Source organism: Ursus maritimus, unplaced genomic scaffold (assembly GCF_017311325.1).
Source record: "Ursus maritimus isolate PB19 unplaced genomic scaffold, ASM1731132v1 scaffold_5, whole genome shotgun sequence".
Lineage (NCBI taxonomy): Eukaryota > Metazoa > Chordata > Mammalia > Carnivora > Ursidae > Ursus > Ursus maritimus.
Window position 1 is genome coordinate 3,771,938 of NW_024426663.1, and position 27,778 is coordinate 3,799,715.

A 27,778-nucleotide genomic window follows, 5' to 3' on the forward strand; every position below is an offset into this window, starting at 1 on the left:
CAACAATCATTTGAGCACAGTCAGGATATTTAATAACCCTAAGGAATTACTGTTAAATTTAGGTGGGTTAATGATAATATGGTTAAGTTTTTTTTTAAAGAGTATTTCAGGGATGCCTGGATGGCTCAATTGGTTAAGTGTCTGCCTTTGGCTCAGGTTATGATCCCAAGGTCCTGGGATTGAGCCCCGCATCTGGCTCCTTGCTCAGCAGGGAGCCTGCTTCTCCGTCTGCCTGCAGCTCCCCCTGCTTGTGAGTGCTGTCTCTCTCTCTGACAAATAAACAAATAAAATCTTTAAAAAAAAAGTATTTCAGCAATATATACTAAAAGATTTATGGATAAAATGATGTCTGGAATTTTCTTTAAAATGATCCAGTATATTAGAAAAAGTGAGTATAGATTTTTTTTAAAAATTTTTTTATTATATTATGTTAGTCACCATACAGTACATCCCTGGTTTTTGATGTAAAGTTCAATGATTCATTAGTTGCATATAACACCCAGTGCACCATGCAATACGTGCCCTCCTTAATACCCATCACCAGCCTATCCCATTCCCCCAACCCCTCCCCTCTGAAGCCCTCAGTTTGTTTCTCAGAGTCCACAGTCTCTCATGCTTCATTCCCCCTTCTAATTACCCCCCCTTTCTTTATCCCTTTCTTCCCCTACCGATCTTCCTAGTTCTTACGTTCCATAGATGAGGGAAATCATATAACTGTCTTTCTCTGCTTGACTTATTTCACTTAGCATTATCTCCTCCAGTGCCGTCCATGTTGCAGCAAATGTTGAGAAATCATTCTTTCTGATGGCTGAGTAATATTCCATTGTATATATGGACCACACCTTCTTAATCCAGTCATCTGTTGAAGGGCATCTCGGCTCCTTCCACGATTTAGCTATTGTGGACAATGCTGCTATGAACATTGGGGTGCATATGGCCCTTCTCTTCACTACGTCTGTATCTTTGGGGTAAACACCCAGTAGTGCAATGGCTGGATCATAGGGTAGCTCAAGTTTTAACTTTTTAAGGGACCTCCACACTGTTTTCCAGAGTGGCTGTACCAACTTGCATTCCCACCAACAATGTAGGAGGAATCCCCTTTCTCCACATCCTCTCCAGCAATTGTTGTTTCTTGCCTTGTTAATTTTTGCCATTCTAACAGGCGTAAGGTGGTATCTTAGTGTGGTTTTGATTTGAATTTCCCTGATGGCTAATGATTCTAAAAAAACCTTGACTATGTAGGTGGATCAGTCAATAGGAGTTTGTTTTACTATTTTCTCTTCTTTCGTACATTTGAAATTTTCGTAACAAAAAACATCGTAAAAAGTTATCCAGAAGGGACAAACTCTCACTGTGAAGAAAATTTACTTAATCCTAATTTACTTTGTCTATATTTTCTTTTTTATTATATGCATAGTAAAAATAAAAATACTAAACCTGAAAGAACTATTTCAGTAAATAAAAAATAAAAATTCGAAGTGATAAGAAAGCACTGTATCATAGTTTAATTGGCAGCATTCTTTTTCTTTCAGAGGAGTACATAAAGTAACAGTACATTTTATAATCAATCGTATTCTATATTCAGTAAGAATAAAATATTACTTATTAGAGACACCCAAACCTATTTCTCATCATAAAATGATGAACAAACAATTTTTAAAGTCAAACAAGATAAAATATTTCAGTGAATTTAAAAATCACATTAACAAAAGAATTCCAGAGTAGAAAGACTAACCTTGATCATCTCTGCCTCTATCTGCTGATGAACACCAATGAAACTTTTCTTCACCTGCTGCTTATCTTTGATCATCATGGTGAGCCTGTGCAAGGGTCCAGAATTTAGGTCCTCTGCATGTGTCTTCATTATTCTACTAAGCTGTTCCGTCTGCTGAATCATGAGTAGCCAAGACTTAAAAAAAATAAAGAAATAAAATTAGCACCTGTATTAAAGGTTTCCATTTTACTGTGCTTTAAGTATTCAGTATATTTAGTTTTATACAAATTATTACATTAATATAAAAATGCCAGGTTTCTAGCAATTGTGCAATGAGCTATGAATGGTTCATATTTAACATCTTCAACTTCAAGTACAAATACTTCAAAATTTAGTAATCATAGACTATGTAGTATTCTATGAAAGGGATTAAGGCTCTTCCAGAGTCCACACTTGCAGTCACCATTTTACTACTTCTTGTCTGTCAATACACTCATATAATGTTTCTGCCTACACCATGCTACTGTCAAATACAACAGAAATTTAACCATCTTTATGCTTAGCATTTGATCTGATCCTGCTGACTCACTTCTTCCTGAAACTCTTCTTTTTCAGTTTGTACGGCTTCTCATATTCCAACATACCAACTTGTCTTCTCTTCCTAAAAATCCCTTCTCAATCTTCGTACCTGCTTCTCTTTTGCTGCTTATGTCTTAAATACTGGTAATCTCTGGATTTCTATTTATTCTCATTTCTTAGTAAATACCATTAGATCTCAATGGGTTTTCTAGCACAACATATTTCATTAAAGCAGACACATGTAATGCTGGGTTTGGGACAAGCAGGCATATGGATACTGCTGGAAGAACAAGTCATTTGTTATTAGACATTCTAGTTTCCTAGATACTAAAAAAAAAAGTAACTGAGGAATACTCTTCACTATAGGTCTTCAAAATTCTACTCAGAAACAATTGTTGGAGATTTACCATGGTCAGGTAAGATCCATGTTAAAGGTTAAAAAATAGGGTATGATTTCAGGTATTTACTAAAGATTAGAATAATTTTCTATGCTATTACTTTTGATCTATGAATGAACAGAATTATTCTTCATTGTTAATGTTCCAATATAATCCTAAGTTAAAACTGAATAAGCACCTAAATAAAAATAATAGCCTAAAACAAGTCATAGTCAGAACTCACCAGGGTCTAACTTGATAATCTGGTTTCTGATACACTGTAACATGCATTTTTTAAAAGTTAACCTTGGAGGACATTTGTTTAAAATGGGAATTAGATAGCATGGTAGCAATGCCAATCATAAGAGGGAAGGAAAAATTAACAGGCCTGTCTTCAACTGATAAAACAACAGAGGGATAAGAGCAGACATAATGCAATATGAAACACTGCCTAAAAGGAATGTGTGAGTGGGCAAGAAAGTGTTTGGGTGGTATATAACTGGAATTAGATGGGTGGCTAGAATATTTGTTATAAAGAGAGGAGAGTAAAATGCTATCAGCTGCTTGATAAAGAAACACAAAAGTAAAGATGTACTTCAACATTTGCAATAAAACCAGTACAGCACTTTGCAGATACGGCTCTTTGGTTATAGCAAAGGAATGGTCAGGACACAGATAAATTATCTCTTGATCAGGGTAATTTGTGGAAGATAATTCTTTGTGACCTATTAAACAAAATACTGTAGGCCATGGGCAGCCATTTGAATTGCTTTATTATATGGAATCCTGCTTACTGGTAATAATTCTGTTAATAATGTTCCTCATAAGGGGATTTTACCAGTAGTCAGTCACTGATGCTAAAAGCCACGTAACAATTATTAAAAAGTAAAAGTATCTAAATTTAACTTTAGAAAAAATTAATCATAGGCAAAAAACAATAATAAAATATGAAAACAAAACCACTGTGGTTAGGTTTATAAAACAGATTACAAATATCATAACTATTGAGAGATGAGCTACAAAATGTGAATGCAGTAATAATGTAACTATTAAAAACTAGACAAAAATCCTAAAAGATACTAACAAAAATCAGGAATGAGAATTTGATAAGAAAAATGTAATTGTGTCCATTTCCTAATTTTTCAAATAGATGAGTCAATAGACAGTTTTACTTCTAAAGTTTGTAAATAAAGAAATACAGACTTAAGTTTAAAATTCTTAAGTTTCACAAGTTAAACAGTTAAACAAGTGAATGTTTAGAAAAAAACATACAATACAGACCTTCTAAATTATCAAAAGTAATTTTTGAGGAAAGTTAACATTGTCCATTAAAAAAAAGGAAAACAAAAGAAACAAAATATGACTAACAACTAAAAGTTGCAAAATAAAAATTATACTAAACACCTCTGCTAAACATTATCTATGAAAAAGAAAAGATTATCAATCAGAGGGGTAAAACTTCACTTTATAAGCAATAAATAAGTAGCACCAGTAAAATAAAATAACCTACAACACACACACACAAAAAGACAAGTAAAAATCCCCCAGAGAAATGTAAACAACAAGATTCAGTAGTCAATATGTTCAAATGATTTAAAATTGAATTCTATTTGAATTTTGAATTGAATTTGAAAACTGTAAACAAATAAGGACACATTATGATGTAAAACAATATCAATTACAATGAATATATAACTGTCATGAATCCTTTCGTTCTAGAAAACAGTACATCAAAACACACAAAGCAAAACAGTGGAAAATGAAATGAGAAATCAAAAGTAGTTGGGAGAATTAAATGTACTTATCTCTACCTGTGGCAGATAAGTTTAAAAAATAAAGAATACAGAGTATCTGAATAAGTAATTTAATAATGAATATGTTTGATTTGTTGTCATATTTAAAAACTTATATACTATAGGTAGAGAAGGTACCTATTTTTTAAGAATCTATGGAATATTTTTAAAAATTAGATATTGGGCTACAAAAATTTTATAAACTTCTTCAAAAATAGAAAATAGTTCATAATAACTATACTCTCTAGCTAGCCTCTTACAAGGAAAAAAATAAGGAAAAATATCACTGACAGAATTTTTTAAGGAAAAAAATTTAAATCATTCCCCAAAACAGCATAGGCCAAACAGTAAAGTTTTTAAAACTAATACAAGGCCTAGAAAATAACAGTAAGTAAAACACTATCAAAATCTATGATATAGAGCTCAATTTGCTGAAAGATTCAATCTTTACACTTCCATTTCTAAGTAAGAAAAAATAAAAATAAATTTGTTAAACATTCAATTTTAGAAGTTGGGAAAGGAAGAACAATGTAAACTTTAAGGAAAATATAAAGAGGAAATTGAAAATTATAAAACAAAGTATTTATTAATTAGTCAAAAATAAAAATCAGAAAAATAATGTTAATAACATTAAAAGAGAGACAATAGTAGGGAAAAAAGAAAATAAAGTATCTAAAATTAAGTCTAGGAAATAAGAAATAACCAAAGATTAAGACAAAATCACAAAATCTTTGAGAAAAAAATGTTTTTCTCCTATTAATCTGTCTTTTGTCAATTTATTTTTTATATATTTATGTGTTATGTTTAATTGACATATAGTTAACATATAATATTAGTTTCAGGTATATAACATGGTGATTCAGCTTTATATACATTAAGACATGCTCCCCACAACAAGTGTGGTTTCCATCTGTCACCACACAAGGTTATCAATTACATTATTGACTATATTCCCCATGCTGTATTTTAAATTCCCATGACTTACTTATTTTATAACTAGAAGTTTGTACCTCTCCATTTCCTTCACCTGCTCTGCCCATCCTCCCTCCCTACCCCAAAACTTTTAAACATATTTCTCCAAATCAAATCCTATCTATTGAAACAAAGAAATGAAGAAAAGAAATAAAGCAACCTGCCTGGTGTAGGTTCTATTTCCCTAGCTGACTTCTCACATTAAAAGACAGCAAATTCAAAAACACCAATATCCATGAACTACATGATTATCATGAACCAATTATCAAAATATCTCTAATAAAATACAAAGCTCAAAATGTTTTGCTGATGAATAATTCCAAATATTTATGAATTAGATATCTTTGATACTACCTAAAATGTTTCTAAGAAATGAGAATGAAAAAAGTTCCTAAAATCACCATAACACAGACATCAAAGCTGCAAAGACACTACAAAAATAAATTCTCTTATAAATGCCAAAGCAAAATCTTAAACAAAATATTAATAGGACAAAACAGTCCATGAAAAGAAAAATATCTCATAGCCAGTTTTGGGACATTTTAAAAATGCATACCTAATAGTCATATGTAGAAGTAGTCCCATAAAAGTCCACTTAAAGTCAAAAAGTCACTTAAGTGACTTAAAGTCAAAAATGTTATTTAATAATGTTTCCAAAATGCCTCTCAAAGAGAGAATACAAATAAAAATATTTCAAAGAAAGATGCTTACCCACTTTAATAATAAAAAAACACAAATGAAGCCATTTGGAATTATTATTTTTCATGTGTCTGGTTGACAAAATTAAATAAAACAATACATTCCACAGGTAAGAGTTTGGGGAAATAGGTTCTCTAACACACTGTTCGTAGAAAGGTGAATTATTGAAATATTAAGTGGGCAAAACTTTATACCCAGAAATTCTACTTCTTGGAATTTATCTCACACGAAAGATTTGCACAAGTATACAGATTATATTTACAAGGATATTTATCACAGTTTTGATAGCAAAAAGAGTCCATCAATAAGAAGTCAAAGAAATGAATTATAATGAAATGTAGCCATTAAAAATTAAGACATCTTCATGTGAAATGGTATAGAGAAAGCCGAAGGTATATAATGAGGCTAAAAAGTCAAACTGCAAAATGGTTTATAGAGTTCAATGCCATTTCTATAAGATGAACAAACATCTTGCGTGGGCACAGGCATCAAAAAAAAAAAAATACAGAGAATAAAAATAAAGGTAACTGTATGTGAAATGTAGAAAAGATAACAAACAATACTCTTTTTGTCTTCAAACCTGAATTGCCTTGTAAAAATTAAAGTATGAGAAGTAATCAAAACCAAAATGATTTATGTTCCATTTCAAATTCCATCCACAAGCTGTTCAAAATACACACACACTGTGACCTAACACTACAATAGCACTTCCAAATATAGAGCCTACTAAAATATGCAACACCAGCCTCAAATGTATCACTCCAAATTTAGTACAGATGCTTCCATGAAATTAAATCGCAGCTCTCATGCATAACAGGAAACATTCATCACACCCGAAGCCAAAATAATATCTAAAGTAAAATAATATGGGGCGCCTGGCTGGCACAGTTGGAACAGCACGTGACCCTTGGATGTCAAGATCGTGAGTTTGAGCCCCAATGTGGGGTGTAGAGATTACTTAAATAAAAAACTTAAAAAAAAAAAAGTAAAATAATATAGCACAAGATGAGTTAACTTTGTTAATCATTACCTGGGAGTGTGAGAAAATATAAAACAATATCCAGTTAAAGATAAAATACTAGCAGCTCTTCCATAAAGAAAGTATAAACTCACTAGTTTAACTTACTTTGGAGAAATAAAGTGTAAGTTAATTTTTTAAATTAAATGTTAGACTATTTCCACAGAAAGAACTTTATTCCATTGAGGCATACACATTAGCAAACAGGTATGAAATGCGAAGTACAGATCCCGCCAGAACTGCTAATATTTCTATGTATTAGTAATTTATAATTAACAAATTAATCACACATATTAGCAGATACTCAGAAATGAGCTGAAGGAAACCAGAAATCATTGACCATGATTCCTTTGTGCTTGGAAGAATGCTAGAAAGAACAGATAAAAGAGTAATTAAAATAAGCACTTCCTCCAGCCTTGACACAGTAACTGGAATAAAGCTCATGTTCCCACTGAAATAACTAGAAAACTGAGCGTAATGCATGAAACTGTTTTCAGATACAGGACCACAGGCAGCCCAGGACTGGAATCCCAAAGAGTAGTGAAAGATCTGAAATTGCCCCAGTTTTTCTGCCTGGAAGTCTCTCCTAAGGGAAGTGCAAAGAGAAAATCGGAGTATAAAGTCCAGAACAAGCATAAACTTATAAGTCAGAGTGAAAAGTCTGACTTTATACTAATTACAACGTCCATTTAGAGAATTTTAGGCAGGCGAGTGACACGGCCATTACAGGTGGTAAATTAAAAGGTCAAAGAGAAAACTCTTTGGGCCTCATACTGCTTGTATGTGTTTCTTTTCTTTCTTTTCATAATAATGCAAAGCCTCACCTGATATGAATTATCTTGAATTCTAAATAAATAGTCTGATTTCATAAATGCTAATTATACCTTACTTAGAAGAAAAAATAAAATGCCATTAGGAAAATATTTTAAAATAAAATCAGCCAAGATGGAGTAACAGGAACCAAATTTATGCTTCTACCTGAAAAAAAAAAAATGGACAAAATATAAGAAATAACAGTTTTCAAGATACTGGGTATCAGGCAATGAAGGCATGAAGTGATCACCGAAAGAAAGGAAACAAACAAGATGAGCCCTACAACTGCCCTGACTTACTGATTTGAGAGGCTGCCGTACAGGGAGGAAAAACCAAATGGGTTGTGAGCAGAATCCCTGAGCTGAGGAGGCGGAGCTGAGAGTCTGAGAACAAGGCAGGTAGAGTTCATGGCACAGACTACTGGAGAGGATGGAGGCGCAATGAGAAGCCAGGAGATCCACAGTGAGCCTACTCTGGTATTCAGCAGAATACCTGATCAGCGCATGCAGGTGAAGAAGCTACAGGAACTGGGGAAAAAACTGGCTGAAAAGATGACAGGGAACAGTTCCTGCTGTTCGTATATGGTCAGGAAGAGTGTCTGTTCCCACCAGCCACCCCAGAAAAAGTCATAATTCATGGGGCACCAGGCAGAGCCCTACTAGTGGGGAGTCATTAGCCCCAGAGCGCACACTGCTCTCACCCTGCCCAACAAGTCTTAAAATCAAGATCCAAAGGATCAAGCTCTTTCCACATAACTTAACTGTGCTCCCTAACAAAACTCAACGAAACATAGCAATATAAACTATCAAAAATGAAACTGAGAGGAAAAAAGCATGTAGAAATAAATAAATGGAACATGACTGAGCTGCAGAACACCTTCTAGACATCTAACAAATGTGTAATTAGAAAACCCCAAGGAGACAGAGGAGGGATAGGAAAAGTATTTGAAGAAATAATGGCTGAAAACATTCAAAACTCAATGAAAACCAAAAAACCCACAGATTCAAGAAGCTCAATGAATCCAAGCATGAGAAGCATGAAAAAAACCTACACTATCAGCACTTTATTTGAGGCAAATAGCTTCGGAACATTCAAACATTTCATAATGATAGGGGCTCCTGGGTGGCTCAGTCGTTAAGCATCTGCCTTCAGCTCAGGTCATGATCCCAGGGTCCTGGGATCGAGCCCCGCATCGAGCTCCTTGCTCAGCGGGAAGACTGCTTTCTACCTCTCCCACTCCCCCTGCTTGTGTTCCCTCTCTCGCTGTCTCACTCTCTGTCAAATAAATAAATAAAATCTTTTTTAAAAAAATTTCACAATGATAGTATAGTAATTTTCATTAAAAAGCTGATTATATATACAAAACCCCGTCAATTTTATAATTCATTTGATGAGTTTCTGAACACCTTTTTTTTTCTTACAACATTTACAATTTCTTCCCCTATAAATGGAGCAGGAATACACTAGTCTCCTTCCCTGTACAGTAGATGTCACGGCATCCAGAACAGCAGATATATTTTCATTTGGTGGGAGTTTTTAAAGAACCAAAGAACTGAAGTTATTTGGTGACTCAGGGAGGGATGGATCATCTGCGTTAAGTATGCCCTTCGATGTCGGGGGAATTCTGGCCTATGTAACTGGCCTTTTGAAACTTTTAAGCTCTTGTTATTTCAAGTACTACAAATTCTTAGATGATTAAACACTAATGCAATAACCAAAACAAATACTGAATAAAAATACTAGGTAAACAAAAAATAATTAAATATTTTTAAGATAAAATAAAATCAAAATAATCAATTAATTGAAGTCAATAGTTGGGTTGCAAAGATTGCTACCACATGTGCTGAGCCACATGAGCTCACTGATCACCCAATCTCAGAAGACAGCCATTTCCAGAAACAACATGACCATCAAAATATTACTATCGCCATTAAACAGAGTAAATCTAGATATCTAAACACAGATCAGACCCAGAAGGAAACTATATTACCTTTTCTCTCCCACTACTTTTTCTTTCAGCTTCCTAGACTCTGTCCCTCAACTGCTTATGTTCTTGGACTTAGAAAGCCGCAATTCTTGCTCTTCCTCAGAAGAATAATATCCAGCTAACAGGCCAGAGTCACCTTTGCCCTTTGGAAGCAAATCACATCACCATGGCAATTTCTGCTACCAAAAGTTGGGCGCTGAGTTAAAGATCCCTGCTGTCTCCTCCAGCGCTCACACCCCGTGATTCTTCTCTACTTAGCTACTTCCCTCTACACGGTCATCTTCATACACTCCTTGAGTGTTACAGTCGTGTCCACAGAAGATTACTTTGTTGATCCAGTTCTAGCGGGTTTTGGTTAATACAGGGCTGACCTACTTGGCTGTTTTAAAGAAAACGATAAATTACAGTAAGGCTTCTGGAGATGTTTGCCCACTCCCCTCTGTTCTCCACCCTGTTACATCCCATTCTCACCCCCCCCCCATGTCCTGGGCAGTTGTTTTGTTATTCCCTATTTCTTATATCTCCCAAATCTCCTTGACTGGCTCTTTCAGCTTAACATTTCTTTAAAAGCAGACTTCCCATTCCTCCCTGAATCCAACCAATCCTTCCAGTTCCTGCTCAATCTAATCTTTTTAAAAACCTCTCACATAAGCCTCTGGGGAAAAAAGTTAAAACTCTGCATTTGCTCCCAGAAGTTATAAACCAGCCTATATACTTAGGACCTTCTCTTTTTTCTGAAGCTCTGTCCGATAAATGATGTTTTCTTCTCTCACATCCTGTGTCAAACAGAACCAAGAGGCAGAGTTGATGGTCTCCACTCCTTCTCCCCAACTTCACCCCTATTAAGTCTAACCTTGCTTCTAGATGACCCTCTGCTCCTCCTCTTTAACATCATCTGCTTCCTCTACGTTCACAAGCTTTCTCTTCTATACTCCTTATATCAACAACACTCTGAGACAAATATCTTCATCTTATAAATGCCAGCAGAGAAATTAAATAATCCGCCAAGGTCACACAGTTAATAAATCTACCTCTTAATGTGCTAGATCCAACACAACCTAAGATGTTGAAGGATACAGAAGTATGGGAACCTAAAGACACCTGCTTCGAAAGATTACTTTCTTTTCCTATATACCCAAAATACATGCATCTGAAGACTAACTATTAAGCTAAACTAATGAGAGTACTTTATAAACTAGTTACAAATTACACAGTAATGTTTAATTAATCCCTATTTAGTTCTTTATCATTAAATTAGAGGCCAACAGCCACAAGGAAAATCTATCTACTCCTTTAGGCTACCTACTTGGTGGCATGAGTAACCTCTAAAGTTGAGTAAGTCCTTCTAGGCCAAGTAGTGAGTCATTCTTGATATGAAAGTAAAAATAAAAGTGGCCTTGCACTATATTGGGGTTTCTAACTAGAATAATGACCTACACTTCAAATCTCCCTAAGCAGAACAATTAAGAAATAAATCAGCATCTTCTTCTATCTAACCAAAACCAGCGCCACCCCGCATAATTAGAAATAGCACCACTATATGCTGGCTAACTGAACACACACACACACACAAAGAAATAACACCACTTTAAGATAAATATACATATAATACACATTTCCCTATCCCCAAGGAAACAAAATTACTGGTTTAAGACTTTTAAGTTTTAGAACGTTTTTCAGAATCCTGAGTTGTAAACTGAATATTAATATTATATTATAAAATACTGTTTCTACCTGAAATGCATTTTTCAAAAGATTTTCTAAATTCCTAAATGTGACTTTTATGTTGTTGTTTCGTGCCCAAAAATAATTCCTAGAAATAAATGCATCTCCTATTTCACAGTGAAAAAGAGGAATAATGATTCCATTTATAGAGATTTTATTCTCCCCCCCTCCCTCCATCCCCTAAAAAAAGAGACCATACATTACACTGCAAACACTACAGAGCATCACAGATTTCCAAAATAATTAGCATAAATCCTAAAATGCCGATTTCACTCTTAGAAAACCAACAGAGGTAAATAGTACCAGTTATATTAGGATGAACGCACAATATTAAAAAAAGTAAACACTCAAATTTTGGAAAGTGAAAACTACATATAGGGAAAACATTCACATCTTTTAGAAAAGCAAATCATGCTTCCACCTCTGAACTAGCAGCAGTGTGGTGAGGTAAATCAGTATTGTATAAACAGGTAGTAATTTAAAGTTCTGAGCTCATTATACCAAAAAGTATTTATCCTGGACAATGAGTCAAAGAACATACAACTACTATAGCTATAATTACAGTAAAGCATTGAAAATAATCAACAAATGACTCAAACCTGAAAAATACCTAAATAATAGTTGTTATAAATAGGTTTTTCTACAGACTGTATCTTCCAACTACTTGCTTTCTTTTCTGCTTGAATATTTTTTAAAACACAACAATAAAATTCCAAGAAGAATGCATAGCTTCTGTGCCACACAATAATTCAAAATAAATGGTTCTCCAAAACAATAGTTATTATTCAGAGTTTGTCTGAATTCATAAGAATGTTTTTGGAGTTTCTGAAACTTATGAGATATAGAAATCCAGAAGACAAGTCATTAAACCTCCCTAAAACTGAGTATTTCAAAGACTGAATTTCAAGCGCAAAGTACTTCCTATTCACAAGAGCCTGTCTTTGCATTTTCTTCAAAGCCTCCTGGTTTCCCAAGGCTAGTGGTTCCCAATTCTGCCTGCAATAAGAATCACCCAGCAGCCTCTTTAAAATACCAAATCTTGAATCCCACAACCAGAGATTCTGACCTAATAGGTTTTGGATGGGGTGCAGGCATCAATATTTCAAAGCTCCCCAAGTAATTCTAATGTACAAAACATTTGTATCCCTAATAATCACTGGATTATGCAAAATCCCACTAAAAACCACAGAGCTTTTATATATATATATATATATATATATAATTGTTAGATGCACAACAGTCAAAAAGTTTATCAGGGATACATTTTTAGAAAAAGACAGAAACCTAAGAAAAACTTTGCATGGTTTTACATAGATTAAGTGATTAAGAAACACATTAAATACTACAAAAAACATGGCACTTTATACCTTGAAAAGACCTGAGGTTTGCTTATCAAAAGTAGGCATCAGAAACGTTGCAACTTGGGAGTTTTTGTAAAGTAGTAGAAAGAGTTATCTGAATTTGGACAGAAAGTTGCAAGACCACATGTCGATGGGTGTGGCTCATAACACAACAGATGAACAGAGGTAGCCAATAAATGATGAAAGTGTGTGCTTGTTTTATGCATTCCTAAGCAGCTCAATTCATCTAGGTAGTTTTTGGCATTCACCTAGCACTTCTTCCAGATTTGTGCATGAACGAACACAAAATCACATTATGTTCAAATTGTTCCCCAATATATCAATTGCATTGGAACAAATTCATGTTTTTAAATCAAGCTTTATAGCAGAATTGAATCCACAGACTTAAGAATTACTGTCTTAGAGGCGCCTGGGTGGCTCAGTCGTTAAGCATCTGCCTTCGGCTCAGGGCGTGATCCCAGGGTCCTGGGATCGAGCCCCACATCAGGCTCCTCTGCTGGGAGCCTGCTTCTTCCTCTCCCACTCCCCCTGCCTGTGTTCCCTCTCTCGCAGGCTGTCTCTCTCTCTGTCAAATAAATTAAAAAAAAAAATCTTTAAAAAAAAAAAAAGAAAAAAGAATTACTGTCTTAAAATACATACAGTTGAAAATCTAGTTATACAGGTTCTAGTTACAATATATACTTATTATGTGACTACTAAATAATAAGGCTGGTTCATCAAAAAGCAGTTTTCATTGCTTTTATTTCCCATGTAGTATATGGAATATAGCCAATATTTCAGTCCACTTCATGTTTAAAATATTTCCCTTCAAATAGGTTGGACTGAGAATTATCTTATATCACTACATTATTTCAGAAGAGAGTTGACTGTATTCTAACAGGTGTAATTGTATATTTACTAATTTTTGTTCAGCTTTATTGAGATATTAGTAACATATAACATATGCAAGTTTAAAGTGTACAACATAATGATCTGATACATGTATATATTGCAAAATGATTACTACAATTAGGTCATTTAATACCTCCATCTCCTCATATGATTGTCCTTTTTTCTTGTGATGATAAACTTTAAGATCTACTCTCTTAACAACTTTCAAGTATATAATACAGTACTGTTAAATATAGTTACATGCAGTACATTACATCCCCAGAGATTATTCATCTTATAGCTGGATTTGTACCCTCTGATCAACATCTCCTCATTTCTCTCCCACCTTCACCACCTCCCAATTTCTGACAACCACCATTCTAATCTCTATTTCTATGAGTTGGCTCATATAAATGAGAACATATAGTATCTTTCTTTCTTTGTCTGACTTATTTCACTTAGCATAATGCCCTCGGGTCCACCCATGTTGTCACAAAAGGGAGGATTTCCTTCCTTTTTTATGACCGAATAGTATTCCACTGTGTATATATACCACATTTTCTTTATCCATTCATCCATTAATGGATGTTTAGGCTATTTCCATATCTTGACTATTGTAAATAATGCTGCAATGAACAAAACAGGGCAAGTATCTCTTCAAGATAATGATTTTATTTCCTTCAGATATATATCCAGAAGTGGGATTGCTGGATCATCTGGTAGTTCTATTTTTAATTTTTTGAGGAACCTCCATACTGTTTTTCAAAGTAGCTGTACCAATGTACATTTCTAGCAATGGTATACAAGAACTCTCTTTTCTCCACGGCTTTGCCAACACTTGTTATTTCCTGTCTCTTTGATAGTAGCCATTCTAATAGTTATGAAGTAACATCTCATTGTGGTTTTGATTTGCATTTCCTTGGTGCTTAGTGATACTATCTTTTCATGTGTCTGTTGGCCATTTGTTATGTGTCTTTGGAAAACTGTACTCAGATTCTCCACCCATTTTTTTATTGGATTGGTTTCTTTGCTATTGAGTTGTAGGAGTTCCTTATATTTTGCATATTAACTCTTTATCAGATAGTTGGTTGGCAAATATTTTCTCCCATTCCTAAGGTTATCCATTCATTTTGCTGAGTGTTTCCTGCTATGCAGAATCTTTTTATTTTTGCTTTTGCTGCTTGCACTTTTGGTGCAATATCCAAAACACTGTTGCTAAGACCAATGTCAAGGAGTTTTTTTCTCTATATTTTCTTCTAGTAGTTTTATAGTTGAGGTTCTTATATTATGTTTTTAAGCCATTTTGAGTTCATTTTTGTGAGTGGCATAGGAGAGAGGTTCAATTTCATTCTTTTGTATGTGAATATCCAGTTTTCCCAACACCATTTATTAAAGAGACTGTTCTTGGCTCTCTCGTCAAGTATTAGTTGACTATATATGCACGGATTTATTTCTGAGCTCTCAATTCTGTTTTATTGGTCTACATGCCTGTTTTTATGCCATATCATACTGTTCTGATTATTAAACTGTTACAATAAGTTTGAAATCAGGAATTTGATGCATTCAGCTTGGTTCTTTTTCAAGATAACTTTGGCTATTCAGGGCCTTTGTGGTTCCATCCAAATTTAGGATTGTTTTCTCTATTTCTGTGGAAAATCCCATTGGCATTTTGACAGGGATTGCGTTGATTCTATAGATGGCTTTAGGGATTAAGGACATTTTAACAAATATTAACTCTTCCAAACCATGAGCACAGAATATCTTTCCATTTATCTGTGTCTTCTTCAATTTCTTTCATCAATGTCTTATAATTTTTCAGTGTACAGATCTTTCACCTCCTTGGTGAAATTATTTCTAAGTATTTTTTTGATGCTATTGTAAATTGGGTTGTTGTAAATAGGGTTGTTGTCTTTATTTCTTTTTCATTATTAGTGTATAGAAACAACTGATTTTTGTATCCTGTAACTTTACTGAATGTATTAGTTCTAACAGTTTTTTGGTAGAGCATTTGGGGATGTCTATATATAAGATTGTATCATCTGCAAACAGAGACAATTTTACTTCCTCTTTTGCCATTGTAATATCTTTTATTTCTGACAAGTAACCTTAAATGAATAAGAAAACACAAAGTAAAATTCACCTTACAAGTCCTCAAAATAAAATATCTCTTAAAAATATGAAAAGATGTTTATTTTCACTCATTATTAGAGAAATATAAATTAAAACTATACTAGAAATCATTTTTTACATCCCAGACTAACAAAATTTCAAAAGTTTGACAAGGTACTCTGTCAAATTGAATAGAAACTGGCACTCTCAGATATTCCTAGTGGATATACATACAAAACTGTACAAGATCCATAAAAGAAATTCATAATTACAATGGCAATATGTAACAAAATGACATACACATTTATACTTTGACCTAGAAATCTCATTTCCAGGAATTTACCGTGAAGATATTCATAATATAAAAAAATACACCTGTAACAAAGTTATTTGTTGCAGCATTATTTGTGATTGCAAAATACTGTGAGACATAAAATTTCATACATAGTAACTTGGTTGAATATCTAAATATTCTCTCTACTAAAAGGAACCAGGATTCCTAGGGGAAAAGGTGTATTCCAGAACTGGAAAAGAGATCATTCAAGATGAGCCTGGGATATCTTAACATGCCAGGAAGTAAAGAAGTGTTCAAAGAATGATGGGGAAACAGTCCAGGTAACTGAAAGCAAACTACCAAAGCTTCTATTTCCCAATATTTCACCAAAAGCAATACAAACAACAAAAAGGGAAAAATAAAAGCACACAAAAACTATGCCCTCAGAATTAAAGACAGAATGGACATACTGCAAAATAACTTTAAGAAGAAAGAAAGAAAGAAAGAAAGAAAGAAAGAAAGAAAGAGAAAAAATGAATTACCAAAGCACAAAGTATGATTTCTCAGTAGAGGAGATAAACTCACCCTGGACTACAAGTACCTAACCAATGTAAAAGAGTGAGCCAGGGACGCCTGGGTGGCTCATTCGGTTAAAAGTAAAATCCAAAAAGATCAAACTGTCTCCAAGTAAACAACTGTCACCAATTCCAAAACAAAGCTCAAGAATATTTTTTAAAATACGAAAATATTCAGTACCTAAAAAGGTAAAATGCACAATGGCTACGTTCAAATCAAAGACTACCAAACATAAAGATGCAGGAGAAAAATGAGGAGAAAAATCAATCAAAACCGACCCAGAATTAACAGAGAATATAAAAGACAAGAATAAAACAGTTACTGTAACCACATTCTAAGAAACTAAAGGAAAGAATAAGTATATTAAATAGACACATGGAAGATACAAAAAAAAAGATTCAAATTGGACTATTAAAGATAATTCATTTATTTATGATTTATTCATTTTCAACATTGGAAATGGCTCAGCTACTCGGTTTCTCTTTCTTTCTCTCCAATTCCTCCACCCTAAAGCACAGGTGTGAGGCAAAAGGAAGAGCTGGGTTTGGGCAGGTATGAGAAGATAAAGGAATAGCACACACAGGCATTTTTTTAAAAGATTGATTTATTTATGAGAAAGAGAGAGAAGGCACACACACCCATGAGCAGGGGGAGAGGGTGAGAATCTTCAAACAGACTCCCCACTGAGTGTGGAGCCCAACACAGGGTGGATCCTACAACCCCTGAGATCATGACCTGAGCTGAAACCACAGCTGAACCACCCAGGCACCCTCACACAGGCATATTTAAATTTAAATTCTGGAAAGACAGTAAGCGGTACTGCCAAAGGAAGAGGAAGAGGGAGGGATGAAGTGACATTGCTGGAAAAGGAGAGGTCAGGGAGAGAGTCACAGTTAAGCTCATTAATAGGGTTATGAAAAGGCACTAGAAGCAAAAAAATCTGACATGAAAAATACACTAAATAAAATTAATGACAGATTAGACATTGCATAAAATAAGACTAATGAAATAGAAGACATAAAATAGAAAGTAACCACAATGAAACAGAGGATAGAAAAAGAGAGTATCGGTAAAATGTAGGATAACTTCAAACAGTCAAATATGTATATAATTGGAGTCCCCAAAGGAGAGAAGAGTGAAGAGGAAGGACTAAAATATTTTTTGAAAAAATTATGCCTGATATTTTTTTAAAGTTGACAAAAACTGTAAGCCCACAGATATAAGGTCAACAAACCCCTAGTAAAGAAAGATAAAGAAAATTACACAGAGGCATAAAAGAGATTGTTTTAAATTAGTGATAAAGAAAAAAGTCTTAAGCAAGCCAGAGGGAAAAAACATTAGGCACAATTATTTTACCAAAAACAATGCAGACAACAATAAAACATCTTTGAAACAGTAAAAGAAAAAGCACCAAACTAGAATTCTATATATAGCAAAAATATTTTTCAAAAACAAACACAACATAAAGACATTTTCATGTTTACAAAACCTGAAAAAATAAATTACCAGCAGACTTCCAATATAAGAAATGTTAATGGAAGTCCGAGCAGAAAAAAATACCAGACAGAAACCTAGATCTACACAAAGAAATGAAGAGTACTGTGAGTTGTAACTCAATGAGTAAATATAAAGACTTATGCTCTTCTTATTTAAATTGTTCAAAAGATAATCAACAATTTACAGCAATAGTAGTAGTAGTAGTAATAATAATAATAATATATTGTATTTATAAGATAAGTAGAATTAAAAAAACATAAAAATAATAGCATAAGGTATAGGCAGGAGAAATGAAAGCATACCATTGCAAGTATATTATTATAGATCAGGTTCTATATATGACTAAAATATAAATGTGTAGTAAGTTAAAGATGTATCCTATGAACCCTAAAGCAACCACTAAAATAACACAATAAACAATTATAGGTGATAACCCAGCAAAGTGGGTAAAAACAGAATCATAAAAGAAACCCAATCCAGAAGAGAAAAAAGGAAAATAACAACAAAGAAAAAGCAGACAGGACAAAAAGAAAACAAACAGCAAACTGATAGATTAAAACCTGACCATATAAAAAATCCCATTAATTGAAAATAGTCTAAACACACCAATTCAATGGCAGTGACTGTCGTATTAGGAAACAAAGCAAGACCCAACCACATGTTATCTACAAGAAACCCACTCTAAATATAACAACCAAATAGGATGAAAAATATACAATATGCTAACATTAACCAAAAGAAAGCTGAAGTGGTCCTATTACTACCAGACAGAGTAGATTTCATAGCAAAGAATATTATGAGGGATAAAGAAAGTAATGTCATAAATGAAAAATGAGTCAATTCATAAGAATTTAAAAATCCTCAAAAATCAGTCACCTAATACACAAGTTAATTCATTTGTTAAAAACAAAAACAAAAAAAACACCACAATTCTAAGCATTTATGTACCTAATAACAGAGATTCATAATACATGAAGTAAAAACTGATGAAACTACAAGGAGAAATAGACAAATTCACAATTATAATCAGAGATTGCAAAACTCATCTTTCAATAATTGAGAGAATAGGTGGACAAAAATGAGTAAAGAAATAAAAGACTTGAACAGCACTACCAACCATCTTGAGCTGGCATTGACAGAACACTCCACCCAACAACAAGATATCAAGTACATTGAACAGTTACCCTGACCATATTTTGGGCCGTGAAACAAGTATTCATAAATTTAAAAGTACAAAATAGGCTCTTGTAAAGCAATGGAACTAAGTTCAAAATCAATTAATAAAAATGTCTCTAGGGAAAAAAAAAACCAAATACTTGGAAATTAAATAACAGATTTTGAAAGAACACATGAGTCAAAAGAGAAATCAAAACAAAAGCTAAAATGTATGCTGAACTGAAAGAAAATGAAAATAATCATACAAAAAGTTCGAGGATTCAGCTAAAACAGTACTCAGAGAAAATTAAGAAAGCTATAAGCTTATCTTACAAAAGAAGATAGATCTTAAATCAATAATCTGTTTCTACCTTATTAAGTCAGGGTAAATGAGAGCAAATAAAACCCAAATTAAGTGGGAAAAAATTAACAGATTTCAGAGGAGAAATCAATGCAATAGAAAACAGAAAATCAATGAAATCAAAGGGTAGTTCTCAGATAATATCAGTATAGTTGATAAACCTCTAGCCTGTCCATGAAAAAGAAGACAAAAATTGCCAATATCAAGAATGAGAAAGGTATTAAAAGGACAATAATGCAAAATAATAAACAACATAAAAAATTTGACATCTTAGACAAAAGTGAACAAACTCCTTGAAAAGCACAACTTACCAAAGTTCACTCAAGAAGAAAAAGACCATCTGAATAGCCTACTATATTACACATTAAATGTATAATTAAAAACCTTCTCTCAAAGAAAACTTTAGGCCCTGGTGATTTCATTGGTGAATTCTATCAAATATCTAAGTAAGAAATAAAAACAATTCACCTGTGCAGGAAACCCAAAGCAATCTACAAAAAAGCTACAAATAAGCTAGTTTTGCAAAGTTTAGGTTACGAGATTAGTATACATAATAACAATGAACAGTGGGAAACTAAAATTTTGAAAAAATACTATTTACAAGAGCATCAAAAAATATGAAATACACATAAATCTGAAAGACCTGTACACTGAAAACTGTAAGACGACTCAGAAAATTTTTTTTTTTTTTTTTTTAGATTTTATTTATTTATGTGACAGAGAGACAGCCAGCGAGAGAGGGAACACAGCAGGGGGAGTGGGAGAGGAAGAAGCAGGCTCCCAGCAGAGGAGCCTGATGTGGGACTCGATCCCGGAATGCCAGGATCACGCCCTGAGCCGAAGGCAGACGCTTTAACCACTGCGCTACCCAGGCGCCCCCTCAGAAAAATTTTAAAAATATATACCATGTTTATGGGCTAGAAGATCCAATACTATTAAGATATATGTTTCCCCCCATATTTATCTATATAGTCAGTGCATTACAATTATAAACCAGTAGCCTTTTTAAAATAGAAATTAACAAGCTAATTCTAAAATTCATATGGGGCGCCTGGGTGGCTCAATCGGTTAAGTATCTGCCTTCGGCACAGGTCATGATCCAAGGGGCCTGGAATCAGGTCCCGAATAGGGCTCCTTGCTCCATGGGGAGCCTGCTTCTTCCTCTGCCTCCCGTGAGTAAATAAAATCTTTAACTAATTAACTAATTAATTAATTAAATTCATATGGAAGTGCAAAGGAACTAGAATAGCCAAACGTATTTTGAAAGAAAAAAATGAACAGAAAAATTGCACTACTGACTTTGTGATTATAAAACAAGAAAATAAAAAGTGTGTTATTGGTGTCAGGATAGACAAAAACACAAATGGAACATAATAAAGTGTGTAGAAATAAGCTTACTAATTATGGTCAATTGATTTTCAACAAAGATGCAAAAGAGAAAGCTTAATCTTTTCAACAAATGCTGCCAGAACAAACGGATATTTGTTTGTAGAAAAACAAACTTTGATCATACCTTGCCCCCTATACAAAAATTAACTAAAAATGGATCATAAACCTAAATATAAAGCAAAACTATAAAACTTCCAGATGCAAACATAAGAGAAACTCAGCAAATTTAGGTCAGGTAACAGTGGGGGGGGGGGTGTGGTTGGATGCAACACCAAAAACACAACACCCTAAAGAAAAATCTGATATACCGGACTTTTTTTAGGTAGAATAAATGATGACTTTTCAGTGTTAAGAGGAAAGGCTGACACATTCTTTGTTTTTCTTTGGGTTTCCAACCATTGTTCACTGTTACGTCTCAACATTTCCTCTCTGAGAGGCAATCCTGCCCATTTAAACCATCTCTCCTAATCTTTATCACTTTCTCTAGATCCCTTTGCAATCCAAAAACTCTCTTGACTTCCTTATTTTAGCATTTGTCTCCATCTATCCCTCACCAAAATACCTGACACTCCAGTGTCTACACTGATGATTCCTCCACTGGCCTGACCTCATAAATCTTCCATCTTCTATACCTACTAATCCTATTTCTTGTTACTTTCACTATCTTACTTTTCTAAAGAGTATAATTCCACTTAAACATGGTAAATAGAATATATGGCTATTTCTCCACTTCTTCCCAAAAACCCACTAAATTATAATGTAGTTACTTAAGGTATAAATTCACAATAGCAAAAAAAATAGAAAAGGGGACAATCACAGATAAGACATGTCAACAAAAAGTAAGAAAATCAAAAGTAGGTAAATGGTAACTGATTAGCATATTAAGAAATGTTGAAACATAAGTGTTCTGCAAAGGGTTAGGTCAAGACGAAAAGGCCATGTAGGGAAAGAAGGTGGTCAAAAGGCACAAATTTCTACTTAAAAGATCAATAAGTACTAGGTGTGTAACGTACACCATGATGGCTATAATTAACATTGCGTATGATATATAGAAAAGTTAAGAGGGTAGATCCTAAGAGTTCTCATCACAAAAAGGATTTTTTTTTCTTTTTATTGTATCTACATGAGATGATGGATGTTAACCTAACCTGTTGTAGTAATCATTTCACAACATGTGTGAATCAAACCATCACGCTGTATACCTTAAACTTATACAGTGATGCATGTATGTCAATTATTTCTCAATAAAAAAAGAAGAAAAGGCCAATTTATAGGGTTAGACCTGTAACTCCAGTAAAGCTCAGAAACTGGAGAAACCTATATGAAAGAAGAGGAGACGATACCAAAACAGAGGAACTGGTTCAAAGTCTATATACGGAGCAGACAGAACTCTCATTTCTATTGCTCAGCCCACACAAACATGAAACTGTTCTTCCCCCAATTCAGAAGAAAACAAGAGGAAAAATAAACCAGAGAGCCTTTGGACTAAGAGACATCAGGCAGCTTACCAAAAACAGGAAGATTAACTAAAGTATAACCCTTAGAATACTCAACCTACTTTCCCTATTAATTCTCATAACAGAGTGGTCAAACCAAACACAGGACAAGTTAAATCTGAATTTCAGATAAACAATAAATAATTCTTAGTGTATGTGTGGCCCAAATATTGCATGCAAAATTAACTGGTGCCCTACATTTTTATTTGCTATGTCTGGCAACCCCATCTTCAGACTTGAGACTAGAGAATTCCTTTTTGGGAAACATGACTGGGTTAGGAAAGGAAGTTAAAGATACTAACATTAAGGAGTTCTAAATGAAATCACAGATCCTTACCTGACCATACACAGCACACACACACACATTCCATAGGAAACAGTTTTACCCAAATCCTAAGACATATTAGTAAAAGAAACACACTAATTTTTTTTAACTTTCCAAAGTAAAACAAGGAAGATTTTCCTTAACTTTGAATAAGTATAATGAAATGTGATATTTAAGTAAGACAATAGAAACAAATAGAGCAGAAATCCAAGAACTATTAAGGTGTATAATATTTCATCTTTAATGCCTTCAAAGAGCAATTAACAGTGCAATTTGGCCTTAATTTTTTTGGCACTTAATTTTAAATTTTATATTATATTTTTATAATCTTAGAGTTAAAAAAAACCATATTGTTTATCCAAAGAATTTTTTAGTGTAATTAACTCATCAGTATATTATTAGTTTAGGAAGATGAATGATAACAAAGAACACTATGCATTAAAATACCCCATCTGATTCACTACACAAATGACTCAGAAGAATTCAGGGAAGTGGGGTTATAATGAAAGTTTGTGTCAAAAGAAAATAGCAGGTCTCAAGAGATCCAAGGAAACAGGGTAATAAAGAAAACAAAATTTGTAAAAATGGCTCTCAAACCAAAGTCATTACAATAATCTAAACATCAATTTTTTTTAATTTCAAAATTGAAAAATCTCAGACCTACTAATTCAGATTCAGGAGGTAGGGGACAAAATGTGTAATTTTTGAAACTTTCCCCCATGAGATTCTGATAATCAGCAAGATTCTGGAACCACTGCTTTAGAATGCTAATTTGGGTATGCTCCTTCAACAGTATGATCTATTTTCCATAAGCACAATTATGATGCTATACACAATAAATAATGAAATTATTCTCCTTACCTTGGATACATTGCTGACATAATTCATTTGAACAGTACTTTCCTTATCGACTTGATTACAAAGGTTCTGTAAAGTAGATGCATATTCTTTATCACTTTTTATTCTCAGGGCCATAAATTTCTTCACTGTCTCCAGTAACCGTAATTCCCAGTCTTGCAATTTTAGCACAGCTTCATGTGAATTCTTCAGGTCACTCCCAAACCCCATTTTTGTAAGGCACTGTCTTATCCTCCACACTGCACTGTGAGCCTTCTAATCAGCACATATCTGTGTATGTAAACAGAAGGAAAAAAGTCTTAAATCAAAAAGAACTTTGTCTTCAAAGGAAAGTTATGCCCTAGTCTTTTAGGGTAAAAAAAAAAAAAATCACTACAACTAAATGCTTTCACCCAAATATCAGGAACAAGACGAGGATGTCACTCTCTCCACTTCTACTGAACATTGTACGTACAGGAGGTTCCAGCCAGTACAATGAGATAAGTGAAATAATTTCCATGGGAATTGAAAAAGAAAGAAGTGAAACTATCTTTGTTTGCAGGGGACATGAGATTGTACATACAAAATCCTAAGGACTGTAATAAAAAAGAAGTATTAGCATTAATAAGTGAGCTTAGATTACAGGGTATAAAATCAATATACAAAAACTAATTGTATTTCTATACACTAACAATTATCAATGTGAAAATGAAATTGAAAAACAATTCTATATACAACTGCATCAAAAAGACTAAACTATTTAGGAATAAATTTTATAAAATAAAAACCTGTAATCTTGAAATATAAAATATTGTTGAAATTAAGGAAGACCTAAAGAAATGGAAAGACTCATGTTAATGGATCCAAAAGACTTACTACTGTTAAGAAAGCAATCCTCTCCAATCTGATCTACAGATTTAACTTAATCCATATTAACATATAGATTTTTTTTACAGAAATTAAAAATCTAATCTAAAAAAAAAAGTCTTGAAAAAGAAGAACAAAGATGGAAGACTCACACTTCCTGATTTCAAAACTTAATGAATAGCTACAATAATCAAGACAATGTGGTATTGGCATATAGACAGACATAGAGATCAGTGGAATAGAATAGAGGGTCCAGATGTGAAACCTCGTATTTATGATTTTCTACAAGAGTGCCAAGTCTTTTCATTCAGAAAAAAAGTCTTTCAACTGATGGTGCTGGGACAACTGGATTTCCACATGCAAAAGAATAAAGTAGGATGCCTTCCTTAGGCCATATATAAAAAAATTAACTCTAAAGGGATAATAGATTTAAATATCAGAGCTAAAACTATAAAACTCTCAGAAGAAAACAAAGTAGTAAATCTTTGTAACCATGGCTCAGGAAATGGTTTCTTAGATAAGACACCATAAGCAAAAGCAACAAAATTAAAATACATAAATTGGATTTAATCAAAATTTAAAACTTCTGCACTTCAAAGGTCATCGTTAAGAAAGTGAAAAGAGCATAGAATGGGAGAAAATATTTGCAAATACTTATTTGATAAGGGACTTCTATCTGGAATAAAGAATTCTTACAACTCAATAATAAAAAGACAAACCAATTAAAATGGGCAACAGACACATCTCCAAACAAGAGTTACAAATGTCTAATAAGAACATGAAAAGATGCTCGATATCATTAACCATTAGGAAAATACCAATCAAAACGACAATGAGATACAACGTCACACCCTAGGATGTCTTTAATCAAAGACAGACAATATCAAGTGTTGGAGACGGTGAAGAAATTAGAACTCTCATATATTGCTGGTGGAAATGTAACAGGGGGCTGTTCCTCAAAGTTAAACATAGAGTTATGATATGTTCCACTCTTGGGTATATATCCAAGAGGAATGAAAACATATGCCCACAAAAAACTTGTACATCAAAGTTCCAGCAGAATTATTCATAACAGTTACAAAGTGGAAATAATCCAAATATCCATCAATTGATGAATGGATAAATATAATATGATATCTACATAAAACATAATATTAGCAATGAAAAGGAAAAAAGTATTGATAGACGCTACAATATGGGTGAACCTTGTAAATATTATGCTACGTAAAAGAAACCTAGACACAATGATCTCTTTATATGAAATGCCCAAATTGTACAGATGTAAAGTAGATTAGTAGTTCCTGGGGCAGGCAAATTTGGGAAGAAATGAGGAGCAACTGTCAGTGGATACTGGATTTCATTTTGGGGCAATGAAAGCATTTTAAAATTGATTGTGGCGATGGTTGCACAACTCCGTGAACAGAATAAAAACCACTGAACTATATACAGTTTAAGTGGGTAAATTCTTCAGTATGTGAGTTATATCTCAATAAAGTTGCTTAAAAAATCACTACGGTGTAACTTATGATCATCTAAAGGTCAGTTCTCAGAAATTTCCCCAAAATATCCTGCTTATTTGCTATAAATCCCAAAAACTATGATAGCATTTATTTTGCTCTCCAGACTCCTAAAATTTCAGGCAATGAATCTTTCAGGGCCTGTCAGAAGAACTGAAGAAACACACCTCTTATTTTTAGTTCTGGCTTATCCATACCAGAAGTCATTTTCCTGTTAATTCAGCTGAGATCCTCTAAGCTATAGAGAAAAATGAGAAATGTTTCTCACTGGTAACATCTAAAGAGATGGTAAAAATGTGGGTTTTCCACATAGAGAACAAATTACAATTTTTCCCCAACAGAAAACTGGCCAGTTTTATGATCTATCAAATAAGTAGAGAAGAGAAAAAAGGTTGTGGAAAACTGAACTTCATCAAAGATCCCAAAGTAACAACCAGGACACCAAATGGACCTTAACATAATTAAGTCAATACAAAGTAATTGACTTAATCACTTTAATATGGAATAGGATAATTCCAGTTTTTTCACTTTGGATGTAGTAGCTTTAAATTTTTTACTTTGATACACTGTATCTTTACAGGACACAAAAATTTACAATGAACATTTTTCTGTTATTCTACCTACAGCTCATCTAAGTTTCAGTGAAGATACATTCTATCTCATCCCATGTTTTCAACGGAAAAATAAGGAATAATTTTTGAGGCCAAAGAAATGTGAAACATTTTCCTTTTTTAAAAACCTATACCTGAGATTGTGGTTCATTTTATTCCATAACTTGGGATAAATATCACTTCTGCTTCTAAATACACCTGCCTCTGATCTAAACTTCGATAATATTTTTTTCTTCCATTACCAGGAACTTCAAAAGGATTATGAAGAGCTCAAAGGGATAAAAAAGAAAACAGAATCTGGCAGCTAAAAGAGAAACACTCCAGCCCATCCTAAAGGTGTATTTATACACACCAGTATTCTAGGTCTAGAAATATAAAATAATTTCATTTATGGTACCACTCCTTAAGGAATGACAAATGATAGAAATTTTAAAAACAACTCCATAATAAATCAAGACCTTGCCTAATTGTTAAATTGGTAGAGATTATAAATACTTGAGGAATTAAGAGAATGATATTCTACAGACAAATGACATAAATAAGATTATTTGTTTCAGTAGTGTCTGAGATACCAATACAAAAGAAACCAGAAATATCCATCAGAAGGAACTGACTAGGTAAATTACAATCAAGTCCGCTGCATCTGATTGTAACTAAACAATTCTAGGGAGTGCCATTCAAATCACAGTCTACGTGAATGTGTTCAGTGTTCAACTTTCACAATCATATGTGGTAGATCTGATCACGGTATATTCATTCAGTGAAATATCATTCAGTCCTAATAAAAAATGAGAAAATCTTTTGTGTGTTGATCTGGAACTACCATTAAAAACTTCTAACTGAAAAAAGTGAGATA

General features: G+C 33.5%; 1 protein-coding gene across 6 annotated transcripts in view; it reads right to left on the minus strand.

The window, feature by feature from the left end:
* Positions 1 to 27,778, minus strand: part of FER (FER tyrosine kinase) — a 424,607-nt gene that overhangs the window by 355,555 nt on the left and 41,274 nt on the right. For 5 of the 6 annotated variants that reach the window (XM_040621988.1, XM_040621989.1, XM_040621985.1 and 2 more), the window contains 2 exons: positions 23,952 to 24,218; positions 1,736 to 1,909 (listed from right to left, as the gene is read on the minus strand). In XM_040621988.1, the coding sequence (XP_040477922.1) occupies positions 1,736 to 1,909; positions 23,952 to 24,158 (381 nt within the window). In that variant the 5' untranslated portion in view covers positions 24,159 to 24,218. Of the gene's footprint in view, positions 1 to 1,735; positions 1,910 to 23,951; positions 24,219 to 27,778 lie in introns of those variants that run through there. The other variant, XM_040621990.1, reaches the window with a different exon arrangement.